Raw genomic sequence first — 13,071 nt, 5'->3', positions numbered from 1 at the left:
GCGGAAGTCCCTCATGGTGGACGACAGGGTGCTGGCATGCCACAGCGTGACCGACGTGGGCCTGCGCAGTCCATCGGAAAGTGGAACAAACAAGGCCATTGCGTCAGTGACTGGCAACAACGACAATCAACGTATCACATCTGCAATTTGGTAGTGGCCGTGGTGGAACGTACGGGTTGGCGGTGTCGACTTGGACCTTGATGCTGGCGGTGGTGTTGGACTTGATGATCTCGTAGGTGTACGAGGGGCGCGGGGTCTTGGAGATCACCATCTGGTAGAAGCCGCTGAGGGTGAAGGTAACATCGACGTAGGCCGTCACGAGGGCGTGCTCGGCATCGGGAATGAGCTGCGCAAGTACGTGTATGAAGGCACGGAGGTGAGACTGTGCCCATGGGCCGCTTGGCCGGTGGTGGTCAGAGTCGAGGGCCAACGTACGTTCAGGTGAGTCTCGCCGGGGAGCTCGTTGATGAAGAACTGCGGAGAATCGGGGAGGAAGAACTCATCGCCGGTGGCAGTGAGAATCATCTTGGGCATCGTCAGACGGTCCCTGCGCAAGGCGCCGGCAGTGTGAGCTTTTTTGCTTGTAACCGCCGCCGTCACCTCACGGCGTGAACCTGGAGGCTCATAGTCCTGCTACGTACCTGTAGGTGTACGGGTCCACGATGGCAGCCATGTCCAAGAACTCGGGCTTGTTCAGGAAACCCATACACCCCTGCTGGAGGTAGTCACTCAGAGCAAAGCTCCAGCCACCTGCGGCGCGGCACGTGGTCGATCCAATGTGTAAGCCCAGTGACGTTGCACAACAATGATTGACTGTCGTTTGATCTTTACTCCGATCGTACCGTAGGCCTGGTAGTGGTGGTTCATGTTGGGAACGATGTTCAGGATGGGCATCACCATCGGGACGATACCCACGATACGCTTGTCGACAGCGGCGGCAGTCCAAGTGGTCCTGTTCGTTCACACGCACACATGCGTTGAGCCATGGCGCCCACTTTGATGAGGAAAAGAGGAGATGGCCATGTGTTGGGATTGGCCTGGTACGTACCAGCCGCGCTTCGAAGCACCGGCCACGACGAAGTTGTTGACGGCGGGGATGCTCGGGTTCTTGAGCGTGGCAATGAACGCCTGCACGGCGTCCATGGCCTTGACCACGGCCTTGGTCATCGGGAGACGCGGAAGCCAGATAGCGACCTCCGGCAGCAGGTCGGTGTTGTTCAGGAAGTGCCTCCACGCGTACGCTGCGTACCACACATTCGTGAGTTCACCATCGCACACGCACCATCACACATTGAAAGGTGTCACGCGCGGCTGCGGCGGCGGTACCGATCATGGCATCCTCGCTCCTGCCCTTGCCGTCCTTGTAGTAGACGATGGGCTGGTTCGGAATCTGAAGCAGGGCGACGCCGACGGTGCGCGACTGGAAGCACACGAACTCGGGCACCAGGTTGAAGGACTTGGGCACGGGGTCCTTCGTGTGACCACCGTCGATGTAAAGGAAGGCGCTGTCGGAATAGCGCGTGTCCGGCTGGTCGGGCACGCACACCTGCAGCCAATGCTTCCAGACCTGTGGCCAACACCAATTTTTAATTTAATAAAATTAACAACATTAGAAAAAAATTAAAATACGCTATTGGCCAAAAAAATATAAAATAATATTACACATAAAACCTCCGCACGGTGAAGAGAAGAAGATGGAAACGAAGGGGGAGCGGAGAGATCGTACGGGCTGGTTGGTCTCGTTGGAGGTCATCCAGGTCTGCGAAACCAGCTCGATATTGTAGGCGGTGTAGCCGAGCACGGTCGACCTGAAGGTATTGTTCACCTTCCACGAAAAGGTCGGGTCCGGAGCGCTGATGTAGTCGTCCAGCGGAGTCGCGAGAGCGACGTTGTGCAGCGCAAGCGCCAGAACCACCACAAGGGCGACCGCAAAGATCTTCATCCTGACGTTGAAGGTACCTTGAAGCTAAAATCCAACAACTAACAAAACCGCGCCAGACAAATCCAAAGCCCTTTGAGTTGAAAATGCCAGCGAAAAGGCGGAGCGCAAGCTCATTCGCTCTTTGATAATTTCCGTAATTTCTCCGAATTGAATTTTGAGTGGCTGTTTGAATTTACGAAATAGGGCCGTTTTCTGATTATGTATGGTGGGCGCCTCTTACCCAAACAATGAACATTGCGTTCTTCACGTGATCGGCCTGGAAAAGTACATTCAGCTTGTTTCTTTATTTGTGGGTTTGCTGGATGAGGCTCTCCTTGGATTGCACCATCTGAACACGATCTCTTTCTGATGGATCAAAAACGACCAGAAAGCAAGGGACCTCCAGGCGGAGGTGGAGGTGGGGAGGAGCAACAACACGAGAAATTGCAAGAGATGCAGAAGAATTGGGTTCATGTACAGAAGAAGGTCATCCTTCCCTCCCCCTACACTTACGTAGATTTTTTATCAAGATTTTTACCAAATCTCTGTTAAATCATCTCTCAAATGGCAGACCTTCCAAGCGTGGGTGAATCACACCCTGGGGGCTCGAGCGATGGCGATTACGGACCTCTCGACGGACTTCTCCAACGGAGTGGCTCTCATCAACCTGCTGGAGATTCTCTCGGGCAAGTCGGTGGGGCGCTACGCGCTCAAGCCCAACTCGCGCTTCCTCAGGATCGAAAACGTCGTCATTGCTCTCAAGTTCATTGACCAGAAGCTCAAGCTACGGCTCTACGGCACCAGCGCCGAAGGTTCGACCCTGCAAACTTATCTCTCACACCGCACACGCGCACCGCACACACGTCAAATGACACGACACACGCCACACTGGCCGTGCACTAATCCACACACGGCCACATGCGCAGATATTGTCGATGGCAACACAAAGATCATATTGGGCATGGTGTGGCGATTGATCCAGACCTTCCGGTTGAAGATGGACGGACTCGGCGAGGGCGAGGAGGGAATGCTGGACGACACTGCCGAAGAAAACACGTCCGGCACCGGTTCCCTCCCCGCCTCCGCCTCTGTCCGAGGTACGTCCACTCGCACTCGCCTCGCACACACCCGGATGCTCACAGTGTTATATTGTGTCGTGTGTCGTGTGTCGTGTGTCGTGTGTCGTGTGTCGTGTGTCGTGTGTCGTGTGTCGTGTGTCGTGTGTCGTGTGTCGTGTGTCGTGTGTCGTGTGTCGTGTGTCGTGTGTCGTGTGTCGTGTGTCGTGTGTCGTGTGGTATGTGTGTCGTGTGGTGTTGCTTACACAGTTCACAACGCGTTCAAGAGCACACTGCTGTCGTGGTGTCAGCGGAAGCTCGACGTCTACCCTACGGTGAGCGTGGAGAACTTCGACGCCTCGTTCGCCAACGGAATCGCGTTCTGTGCCCTCATACACCGAATACATCCGCACCTCATCGACCTGCATGCCCTCAATAAGGCACGTGTACCAACCACCACATAGCTATAATGCCTCCGTTCCTCACATTCTTGATCGTATAATCGCATGTCTCTCGTGTGTGCGGTCTTCAACATCTTGCAGGACCATGCGGTGCAGAACCTATCGCTGGCGTTCAGTCTGGCGGAGGAGCACTTTGGCATCCCGCAGCTGCTCGACCCGCGGGACTTAGTGGACAGCAAGCCCGACGAGCTCTCCGTCATGACCTACATCTCCGAATTCTTCCACGTCTACATGAACATCGAGAGAGTACGTTTTTTTTATATTTATTTATGTATCGATCACGCCTACCTTTTTCGCAGCCGGCTTAACTAACACTCCACATTCGTTCACTTGCAGTCGCGCAAGGCCGACATTCAGCGACTGAGCGAGGAGGAGCGACAGCGACAGGAAAAGGCATCTGAGTCTATCGACAAAGTTGCCGTCGTGGTACGGCCTACTTTACTAATTTTTATTATTTAGTTATTTATGATTACTTTTGTTGTATTATTATTATTCTTTTTATCTTATTTATTGTTTTTTCTTGGTGGTACGAGGTGGGGGAGGAGTCGCCTGTGGCGGACGCGGAGAGCAAAGACGCGTCGATGTCGCCCGGGCAGATGACGAACAACGAGCGCATGACGATGGAGCTGGAGATCGCCGAGGGCCTGGACGAGGTCGAAGAGCTCAAGCAGAAGCTCAAGTACCAGCAGGACGAGTGCTCGGCGCTCCGGATCAAGTTCGCCAAGAAGCGCAAGAAGCTGGCGGACTACCGCGCGCGGGAGCGCGAGTGGATGGAGAAGGTGGAGTCGCTGCTCCGCGAGAACGAAGCCCTGCGCGACGAAGCCGCCGCGAGAAAACGCGAAGAAGCGACAACGGCAGAGAAAACGAAGAAGAACGAAGCGAACGGCGAAGTGAGCCAATTAGGAGCGGATCGAGAGAAGGATCCGGCGAGGTCGCCCCGAGCAGTGGTGATGACGTCAGCGACGGCCACCACGAGCGGGTCGCAGGCCTCAGCGGCGACCACCGCCGCAGCGGGCGATGGCCCGATCCACCGGGTGTACGACCTTCGGATGTCAGCGCCGGTCATCCCCTACGACCTCTTCAACTTTCTCACAGAGGAGATCTACATCACCAAAATTGTACGCCCATCGTTCAGTGCCAGCGATCAAATGCGCTCGTGCTGTCTAACGGGCCGCACACGCACACGACACACGACACACGACACACGACGACACACAATGACACACGCGCACAACGCAGTTTCTGCAACACTTGGAGCATGTCGACACGAAGGTGGGGCAGGACCGGGAGGCGGACAACCAGTGGCGGGAGGAGAACAAGAGGGCGCGCAGCGATTCGGTCGATGGCGAGGCGTTTGCTGTACTTCTCTCCCCCCCACCCACCCACTCCCTCTCTCTCTCTCACGCTCGATGTGCCGCGCTACTATTTGTGTCCCCCTTTACTCACGAATCGCAACGCAACGCAACGCAACGCAGGAGGATGAATGGAGCGAGTGTGCGGTGCTCTTGGTGCAGCGACAGGTCCGGGTGTGGCTGGCGCGACGAACAGTCTCCAATCTCAGTGCGTGATCTCGCCTCGCCGCCCTTTTGGCTGTTGTGTTGTGCTGGCGTTGTGTGGGGCACTCACTCGCAGACTTTCATTCATTCTTTCATTCCTTCTGAAGGGCTGTTGAAGCGCTTCGACGGTCAGGAGCATTTGGTCGTGCGGCTGCAGGCACAGCTTCGAGGGTGGGTCGCCCGGAAGCGTTTCAGGGAGCAGGGTACTCCTCGCACTCACACACTCACTTTCCCGACACGACACACGCGCCATCGCACACGCACACGCACACACACACGCACACACAACACACATGCGCCATCGCACACGCCACTCAGTGACACGGGCCGTACTTACTTACGGTGGTTCATGCGCATCAGTGTACATGCTGGGGCAGCGGACGGAAACGGCCAGGGAACTGCTACGATCGGAGAACATCTACGTCGATTCCCTGCGAGTCATTGTCGAGGTCCGTTTGTTAGCGCGTTCGGCGATTGTGCGTTTGTGCCACTGGGGCTCCCACTCACGGGGGGGCTGGGCAGGTGTTCTTGACTCCGCTGCGCAAGCCGGGCTCTGCACTCAGTCCGTGGCAGGTCAAGGCCGTCTTCTCCGAGGTCGAGGTACGCCGTACCAGCCACGAGCGCGCACCACGAAGCGAAGGCAAATTTACTCACTTTGGTTTCGCGACGCACCACGCACACGCACACGCACACAAAGGTGATTATGAACTACACGGCCATCCTGTTGGATAGGGTGGAGAAGAAGCTCGCGGCCTGGACCCACAACCAATGCCTGGGCGAAATCTTCCTCAAGCTGGTACCATTTCCTGGCTCCCCCCCCCAACCACCACCCAATGGCATCATCTGGCGAGACATCAACATGCAGCTGACGACAGATTGCAATCTCTCACGCCCTGTCCTGTAGACCGATTTCTTGAAGGTCTACACGGAGTACGTGTACAACTTCCCCAAGGCGCTCACCACCTTCAACTCGTGCAAGCAGAAGGGACCCTTCAAATCCTTCCTCCTCGTACGACCAACTTCTTCTTCACGCATCGATACACCGCCCAATCTGTCATCGTGACAACCAACAACAACAACAACGCGTCTTGCTTGTGTGTCTGTGTGTGTGCACGTGTGCGTGTGCGTGCGTGTGTGCGTGCGTGGTGTGCGTGCGTGTGTGTGTGGTGTGTGTGTGTCGTGTGCGTGTGCGTGCGTGATGCGCAGGAGTGTCAAACGAACCCGCGGTGTGGAGAGATGGACCTGCTCACCTACCTCAACATGCCGGTCCAGCGCATCCCCTACTATGTCGCCATATTCCAGGTACGAGCAACGCGCTCGATTGCCACTCCGTCGCCCCTGACATGTAGTGACCCGCGTGTGCGGTGGTGCGTGCCGCGTGTGCGGTGCTGTGTGCGTGTGCGCAGGCGCTGCTATTCTACACGCCGGAACACCATCCGGACTATGAGAACACGAAGCTGGCGCTGGAGAAGGTGAGAAACGTGGTCAAGTTCATCGACGAAAAGCGCAAGAGAGCGGAGAACATCCAGGCCGTCCTGCGCGTTCAGGACAGCGTCGTGGGCAAGTCGATCGAGATGGAGGCACGCCAACCAACCCCCCCCCGTCACACCGCACGAGCAGCCAGCAGCGAAAGCTGACCTTAATTTGTATGCGTGGTCGCGCGTGGTGTTGTTTCTAGAACCTGGTGCAGCCCTCGCGGCGATTCATACGCGAGGGGCCGCTGACGGCCATTCGAGGGACGAACGAAAAGACCGAGGGCTACTACTTTCTGTTCAACGACCTCATCGTCATGACCAAGAAGCAAAAGGGTATCATGCCCCACGCCATCTATCATCGATCGATGCGCTCACCACATTCTTCTCCTCTCACACGAAAAGGCAAGGGACGGAAGACCTACAAGTTCGTGGGCGCGGTGCAGATCACGCCGCGGACAGTGGTCCGGTTGTGTCCCGAGACCGTTTACACGGGTACGTCCACAGTGGTCTTCAGACTCCTGTGATGGTGCCCCTACGCTTGGTTGAAACTGACCCGATGATGGTGGTGATGATGATGGCGATGATGATGGTCTGGGTGTGGTGTTGACCGTGAGCGCAGCGCCAAACAGTTTCCAGGTGATCTCGCTGACGAAGCAGTATACATTCGCCTGCGAGTCCGACAAGAAACGACGAGAGTGGTACAACGACTGCAACGAGGTACATGCACGCACGCACGTGGTCGGGTCGGTTCGGGGCCACCAGGGGGTCATTGTCGTGGTGTGCTCACTCTCGTACACACCGGCACGCAGGCGATCAACATGATGGTGATGCAACAGAAGACCATAGCGGAGAAGCTGGCCGAAGCCGGCACGAGACCACTGATGGGAACTGTCAGAGACCAACAATGAACAGAAAAAGAAAAAAAAAACAGGAGAAAAATTCAACAAAACGCGAGTTAGTGAGCTGTGTGCGTGTGCGGTCGTGCGTGTGCGTGTGTCGTACCATCAGGAGCTGTGTAGGAACTTGCTGAGATCGAAGGAAAGGTTGGCGGCGAGGTTGTTGATGAACTCGTGGCTCATGTTACACTTGAGTCGCATCGTGTCCAGGTTCTCCTCCGTCGATACGCGGATGAAGAAACCCAGCGACACCAACGTGCTCACCTTGTACGAACAGGGCGAAAAAAAGTGAGTTGTTGATGAAGGCTGGACCCAACGTGTACGTGTGCGCACCTGATGATAAATGTTGTGGTTGCCTGTGTCGACATCACCGACCCTGTCGGCGATCGCTGAGAAGATGGCGAGCAGGCGGTCCAGAGAGAAGTCTCGTGGACCGAGCAAACGAAGGTTCGGGTCCTCCTGCAGAGAACACGTCAGTGACACACACGACACACGATACGACGCAAGGCGCACACGACACTGCGTAAGACACACACGACATTCCGGAGAGTCGATGGCCAAGGTATACCTTGAGCTGGGCAAACGTCCTGCCTCCGCCCTTCTTGGCTTGACCAACCGTCTTCGCGGAGAAGTGGTCCACGTCGAATCGCGGGTCGTTGTAGGACGCCAGGTAACCGGCGAGCACCAGGTACTTGGCATACCCAGCCAGCTCAAAGTCGAGTCTCTCGTCTACTCAACACACACACCACACACACACACACCACACACACACACAACACACACACACACACACACAACGTAGCGGCTACGGTCAGCCCCGCCCCCACCCACCACCACAGTATCGGACGATGGCCACGCACCTTCGTCTTCGGTGGGCAGGCCCGCGAACAGCTTCTGCCACACCTGGCCCAAGTGCGGTTTGAGTTTCTGCAGGACGCGCCCGTTCTCCGTGCCTAGGCCTGTGGTGGTGCCAGAGTGCGGCCTTTAACGGGCGTGCTCTTCCATCAGCAATCACTAGTGCTGCAGCGTACCGGCAGTGAGGAGCGGGTCGTTGAATTTGTTGAGGAAATGGAGCACTATGCGTCGCACTTCGGTGAGGTCCGTGCAGGCCTTGGCCACGTAATCGATCACCACCATCACGATGCCCTCTGAATCGATTTTGATTCAGTCGTTGGAAGAAAGTGGCACCGAACGAAAAGAGAACACCACCGTCGCGACTCGCGAACTACACACGCACCGAAGAGGTCCCTGTTGTCCTCGGGGCAGTCGCGAGAACAGATGGCGATCAATTCACCTGCGTACCATCAGTGTGTGTGTGGTTAGTGACGTTCGTCGGGCGGATCGCTGACAATTGGTAGATGCGGAGGCGACGTACTTCGCGAATAGCGAGGGAAGAGGATGGGGATGGGTTCCCGCAGCCCGTTCTTGGTAAGGAACTTGTCCCACACGATGCTGCTGATGAGGATGACACCAATGTTGCACCCCGTCTAGCGATACACCAAACAACGACGACGACAACAACAACAAAGCTGTTGAGTGCTTGAACGCCGTCGTCATACCAGACATGGCCTTGAATGCAAAGAATGCAACGTACCACTTCGTCGAGTCGCAACAGCAGCTGGAGGAGTGCGCCGGAGGTCTCTCGCAGTCTCTCTGCTTTGTCCAGGATCTGACAATGAGGACAAGACGATGATGGTTACACTGACGGAAGGTGCTGATGAAGGTCAACAAGGCGGAGGCAGAGTCGTACGATGTAGGTGGTCTCGGCTCGACCGGCGCACACGACGCGAAGGGCCGAGACGAACTTGGCGGGCGAGGCGCAGGAGATGGAGAGGGCGGGAACGTGTGGCTGGAGCCGCGCCAGTATGTCTTCGAACAGAAGGCTGTGGGCCACGTGCTGCGCGCTGCAGTCCACCAGCGCGTGAGGCAAGCGAAGCCCGCAGGCGACGGCACGCACCACCGCGGTCTTGCCCGAGGCGGGCGGCCCGTACACCATGAGCGAGCCCACCCGATCCTCCCTCTGCAATCAAATCAGTCAGCTTGGGTTGGCAATGAAACTTGTGATGCAATGTTGCCGCGTAGTCAGTTCATTTATTGCGTACCTGGCCAAGGAGGCGAATGAGTGTTCGAATCTGCTGATCGCGCCCCACAAATGTTCGTGTCAATTTCTGCTCAACCACATTCACCAAATCATCGTAGGCATCCTGTGGGTCCTTGCCTCCCTCCACATTTCGTGGTTCCATTTTCGCCACTAGCCGAATGTGCGGAATGATGTTGTTTAAAATGATGAATCAATTTTGTTGCGTTATGTTTCGCGCCAATTTTTGACTTGGCGATTTCTAAGGGGCCAGTCTCGCCCACCCTGTTAGAGCTCGTCTCGGCTGTCGCACACACAGGCAGCGGTTTGAGACTGTTGGTAGGACGAGCACCCAAACGTGGTGGTAGCCAAGGAGAAGAGCGCGGCCGTTTGCTGGCACTCAGCTTGCTGCTTCTTCTTCTGGATTAGCCAAGGCACAAGCAGTGAGACACGCAGGGACATGCGAGGCGGTGCATAACACGTCACGTATGTAGCACGAAACGTACTTTGACTTGTTTGCACACATCGTTCAAGCACTTGAGAAAGGCATCGTCACAGGCCTTCTTGCTTCCGCCACACACCTGATAGCAGAGGTCGTGATCACAGCACGGCGTGAACTCCCACTTGGTGCTCACTGACGAACACCGCAGCCAACGGGGTGCAGGTGAGAATGACTACTGGTGGCAACGTTTGGGGGGGGGTACCATGCAGGCCTGCGGGTCCGCAGCCGTTGGCAGTGGCGTTGTAGAGAAGGTTCTGTCTCGCTACGAGTCCGTTGGGGCAGGACCAAGGGCATGCGCCAGCGAGCGCAGCCAGCAGTACAAGGCAGACCACCACACCCACCAGCGCACTCCGTGTCTTGTCCATTGGGTTGTTGGGTGCTCACGTCACCGCTCACACCGCACACAGGACGTAGGAGAGGTATGCATGGAATGCAAAGAATTGTAGATAGCGAAGGCCCACCGGTTGCTTTTCGAGCGCACTCCCTTGGGCAGAAAAGGAAGCAACTGAGGCCTAAAAGAAAGGTGGTCGACTTGCGTTTCCCAGAAGCTCCCCTGCCAGAACCGGTTCTACATCCCATGTTTTGGGACTTTTTTTGGGAGTAGAAGCCCGTGAATCTCCCAAGATTCGGACTTTCATCGCCAGCCTTTGGCTAGGTTTGGGCTAGGCGCGCCGGTCCACCAAGGTATTCCCGTACGAGGCGCCTTGGCATAAAACCTCAGGTTTCTGCTAAGCTCACTCACCTTTTCACCAGCGAACCACACCTCCTTCTCTTCACATGAAGCTTCTGGTCCTCTTTGTCGTTGTTAACTTGGTTTCGTGCTCTGTCGTGACGGCCGACACGAACTTCAACTTCAACTTCGCGGGTATGATCCCGGCGCGGCCCCTGCGGTTCCTGGACCCACGGATGAGCCCACCTGTCCGTCGCCCACGCCGCCCGTGTGTCCCGTCGAGCCGAGCCGTCAATGTGAAGAACCGGAGGTGGAGGAGTACTTCTCCCTCAACACGAGCGTCCAGCCGCATGAGATCAAGGCCGAGTTCTTCCACATCTATAGACCGGAAGGGGACGAGTCGGTTTCAGGCTCCGATGAACAGGTCCACAAGAAGAGGGGAGCAATCGTAGGCTGCCAGGCGCCCATCACCTATCGCGGTGGGCCTGTCATGTCCGGCTCCAATATGGCCTACTTCATCTACTACGGGGCCTTCTCTCGTTCCACCCGAACGGAACCAACGCCGCCACCAACAAGACCAAGTCCCTTCTGACCCAGTTCATGTCGGGTATCTCCAACCACGCCTGGTACAACATCTCGACCGAGTACTACTCTAGGTTCTCCTCCCCCATCCCCACGGGACTTGCGTGTTTCTTCCGCTCATCAGCTTCCAATCCTAGGATCCCCGCCATTGTGAGCAAGACGTGGGTTTGGCAGACCAAGTACGTTCCGAGCACCATCAGGTTTGGAGGTACATTACGACGAGCTAGGTCCCAGATACATCTTCCAAGTCCCTCATACCCTTGTCCCTCTCTACTTCTCACAGGAGCCCTGTCGGTCAACCAGCCCTACAAGTACGCCGTGTGGAATTCCACCGTGGGCAAGTGGTTCATCGACAGCGGAAGTGTGGCCCGGTCTATTCAGGACACTGTGGGGGGTAACTCGAAGATCAGCAACGACGCCATGTATTTCTTCATCCCCTCCAGCGACGTTTGTATGTTACCATCTTCCACCTATTGTAGGTTACTGTGCTCTGACTTCCCCCCCCCCACTCACAGACACTGAGGGATCGTGCGGCTACGGAGTGCCCAACTTCCAGGGAGCTTATTGCGCTTACCACACCTTCCAGGTACATCGAATCGCTACTGTTTTATTTCATGGTTCGCTCATCAGAGGTGTGGGATGGCTCAGGTGATAAACTCGACCTCGTCGTTCAAGTACGCGTACATCTCCAACCCGGCCAACAACACCAGCGACTGGTGTACCAAGTACTGCTCTCACGAGGCGTACTTCGGCCTTGGCACCAAAACGTACCCGAACGAAAGGTAAGTGGCTCACTTCGCCTCAAGTCTGGTGTTTGAACGACGCCCTCACCAACGACCGTACAGAGCGGCCGACACGATGATCTCGTTGGTGGCGCACGAGATGGTGGAGATGCTGACTGATCCGGTGTGGGCTCCTGCGGCCACTTCCGCCTGGTTGGACCAGGTGGGGTGCGAGAACGCCGACATGTGTTCCTGGTACGTCCACAAGGATAGTGAGTTACCCATCATCTCCATAACTGAAGAATGTGTGATGACAGGACCTACGGCAATACGACCCAGGCAGCCAACGGTGGCAAGACCAATCTGTCTGTTGGAGGCAAGCAGTGGCTCGTCCAGCAGAACTGGGTCTTGAGCAAGAACGACTGTGGTATGAAACTCTAAGCCAACCCGACAACTAATCTTATTATTCATTTTATCATTCCCTGTACCCATGTGTAGACCTGCACCATGTAGCATTGTATATTCTCACCACATTATCGTATTAAAATCTGATGTAGAAATGTAAACATGTACCAAAAAAACAAGAAAATTAATTTTCCTGGTCCATAATGACGTGGAAATGGGAAGAAGGATGGAGGGTACATGTAGTGGTGAAGAAAGATTAAATATATATATATATAGGCAGAGAGTATCACTCCCTCGCTGGTCCTGCGCGGTGGCGTAGGTCCTCTTACACAACGTTGGTGCGTTCGACAAGACTGAAAGTGTTGTGGGAGATCAGTGAGTTGGAGGTCAAGAGCAGCGTGATGCAATCGGAGGGAGGAGTGACTTACCCAACCCTCGGGTGGGCAACGAGCGCAGTGTCGACGGGCGCGATCCAGTTGCTCGCGTTTGCGGGGTTGCGATACCACTCGACTGTTATTGCGCACAAAGATGTGATTAGACGATGACTGAAGCATGTGCAGTGTAGCGGCTTATCAGAAGGGCTCACGTACTGGTCTTAGCGCGGCCGTCCTCGAAGGTGACCTCGGGCTTCCAGCCAAGCTTTTCGGTCTCGGAGGTGTCGATGTAGTACCTCAAGTCGTTGAACAGGCGGTCCTCCACGTGCTCCAGGTATTCGCTCTCCTTGTCGTCCAGTCCGAAGGCCTTGAGCA

General features: G+C 55.9%; 6 protein-coding genes across 6 annotated transcripts in view; 2 read left to right on the top strand and 4 right to left on the bottom strand.

The window, feature by feature from the left end:
• ACA1_227830 (PhoPQactivated pathogenicity-related protein-like protein, putative) overlaps positions 1 to 1,942 on the bottom strand; it is a gene marked incomplete at both ends in the record, with an annotated part of 5,065 nt that extends 3,123 nt beyond the window's left edge. Inside the window, 8 exons of the mRNA XM_004346477.1 lie at positions 1 to 61; positions 174 to 346; positions 436 to 547; positions 642 to 750; positions 843 to 952; positions 1,049 to 1,241; positions 1,327 to 1,567; positions 1,727 to 1,942. The exon at positions 1 to 61 is cut by the window's left edge and continues 3 nt beyond it. Of these exons, the coding sequence (XP_004346527.1) occupies positions 1 to 61; positions 174 to 346; positions 436 to 547; positions 642 to 750; positions 843 to 952; positions 1,049 to 1,241; positions 1,327 to 1,567; positions 1,727 to 1,942 (1,215 nt within the window). The remainder of the gene's footprint in view (positions 62 to 173; positions 347 to 435; positions 548 to 641; positions 751 to 842; positions 953 to 1,048; positions 1,242 to 1,326; positions 1,568 to 1,726) is intronic.
• A 592-nt stretch (positions 1,943 to 2,534) lies between these two features.
• On the top strand, positions 2,535 to 6,992 carry ACA1_227820 (calponin domain containing protein; the record flags this gene model as incomplete). The annotated part of the gene is made up of 17 exons (XM_004346476.1): positions 2,535 to 2,733; positions 2,848 to 3,018; positions 3,247 to 3,422; positions 3,519 to 3,683; positions 3,774 to 3,863; positions 3,971 to 4,555; positions 4,677 to 4,796; positions 4,958 to 4,997; positions 5,101 to 5,196; positions 5,354 to 5,442; positions 5,516 to 5,593; positions 5,691 to 5,789; positions 5,898 to 6,002; positions 6,200 to 6,295; positions 6,400 to 6,549; positions 6,684 to 6,801; positions 6,871 to 6,992. The coding sequence occupies 17 exons, from the start codon at positions 2,535 to 2,537 to the stop codon at positions 6,990 to 6,992; spliced, it is 2,499 nt and encodes an 832-aa protein (XP_004346526.1).
• A 242-nt stretch (positions 6,993 to 7,234) lies between these two features.
• On the bottom strand, positions 7,235 to 9,607 carry ACA1_227810 (origin recognition complex subunit 5 family protein; the record flags this gene model as incomplete). The annotated part of the gene is made up of 11 exons (XM_004346475.1): positions 7,235 to 7,346; positions 7,492 to 7,628; positions 7,698 to 7,823; positions 7,933 to 8,093; positions 8,225 to 8,323; positions 8,396 to 8,512; positions 8,602 to 8,658; positions 8,740 to 8,851; positions 8,959 to 9,033; positions 9,115 to 9,384; positions 9,467 to 9,607. The coding sequence occupies 11 exons, from the start codon at positions 9,605 to 9,607 to the stop codon at positions 7,235 to 7,237; spliced, it is 1,407 nt and encodes a 468-aa protein (XP_004346525.1).
• Positions 9,608 to 9,729: 122 nt separating this feature from the next.
• ACA1_227800 (uncharacterized protein) lies at positions 9,730 to 10,308 on the bottom strand (the record flags this gene model as incomplete). Its single annotated transcript, XM_004346474.1, has 3 exons — positions 9,730 to 9,861; positions 9,948 to 10,075; positions 10,146 to 10,308. 3 exons carry the CDS (start codon positions 10,306 to 10,308, stop codon positions 9,730 to 9,732), a joined length of 423 nt encoding a protein of 140 aa, XP_004346524.1.
• Positions 10,309 to 11,213: 905 nt separating this feature from the next.
• ACA1_227790 (phosphateresponsive 1 family protein) lies at positions 11,214 to 12,358 on the top strand (the record flags this gene model as incomplete). The annotated part of the gene is made up of 7 exons (XM_004346473.1): positions 11,214 to 11,269; positions 11,333 to 11,403; positions 11,479 to 11,589; positions 11,711 to 11,781; positions 11,844 to 11,977; positions 12,041 to 12,172; positions 12,235 to 12,358. The coding sequence occupies 7 exons, from the start codon at positions 11,214 to 11,216 to the stop codon at positions 12,356 to 12,358; spliced, it is 699 nt and encodes a 232-aa protein (XP_004346523.1).
• A 388-nt stretch (positions 12,359 to 12,746) lies between these two features.
• Positions 12,747 to 13,071, bottom strand: part of ACA1_227780 (rhamnose biosynthetic enzyme 3, putative) — a gene marked incomplete at both ends in the record, with an annotated part of 2,274 nt that continues 1,949 nt past the window's right edge. Inside the window, 2 exons of the mRNA XM_004346472.1 lie at positions 12,747 to 12,832; positions 12,913 to 13,042. Coding sequence (XP_004346522.1) covers positions 12,747 to 12,832; positions 12,913 to 13,042 — 216 coding nt within the window. The remainder of the gene's footprint in view (positions 12,833 to 12,912; positions 13,043 to 13,071) is intronic.

This window comes from Acanthamoeba castellanii (assembly GCF_000313135.1).
Source record: "Acanthamoeba castellanii str. Neff unplaced genomic scaffold scf7180000084761, whole genome shotgun sequence".
Taxonomy (NCBI): domain Eukaryota; phylum Discosea; order Longamoebia; family Acanthamoebidae; genus Acanthamoeba; species Acanthamoeba castellanii.
This window is presented reverse-complemented; position numbering and strand designations above follow the sequence as displayed.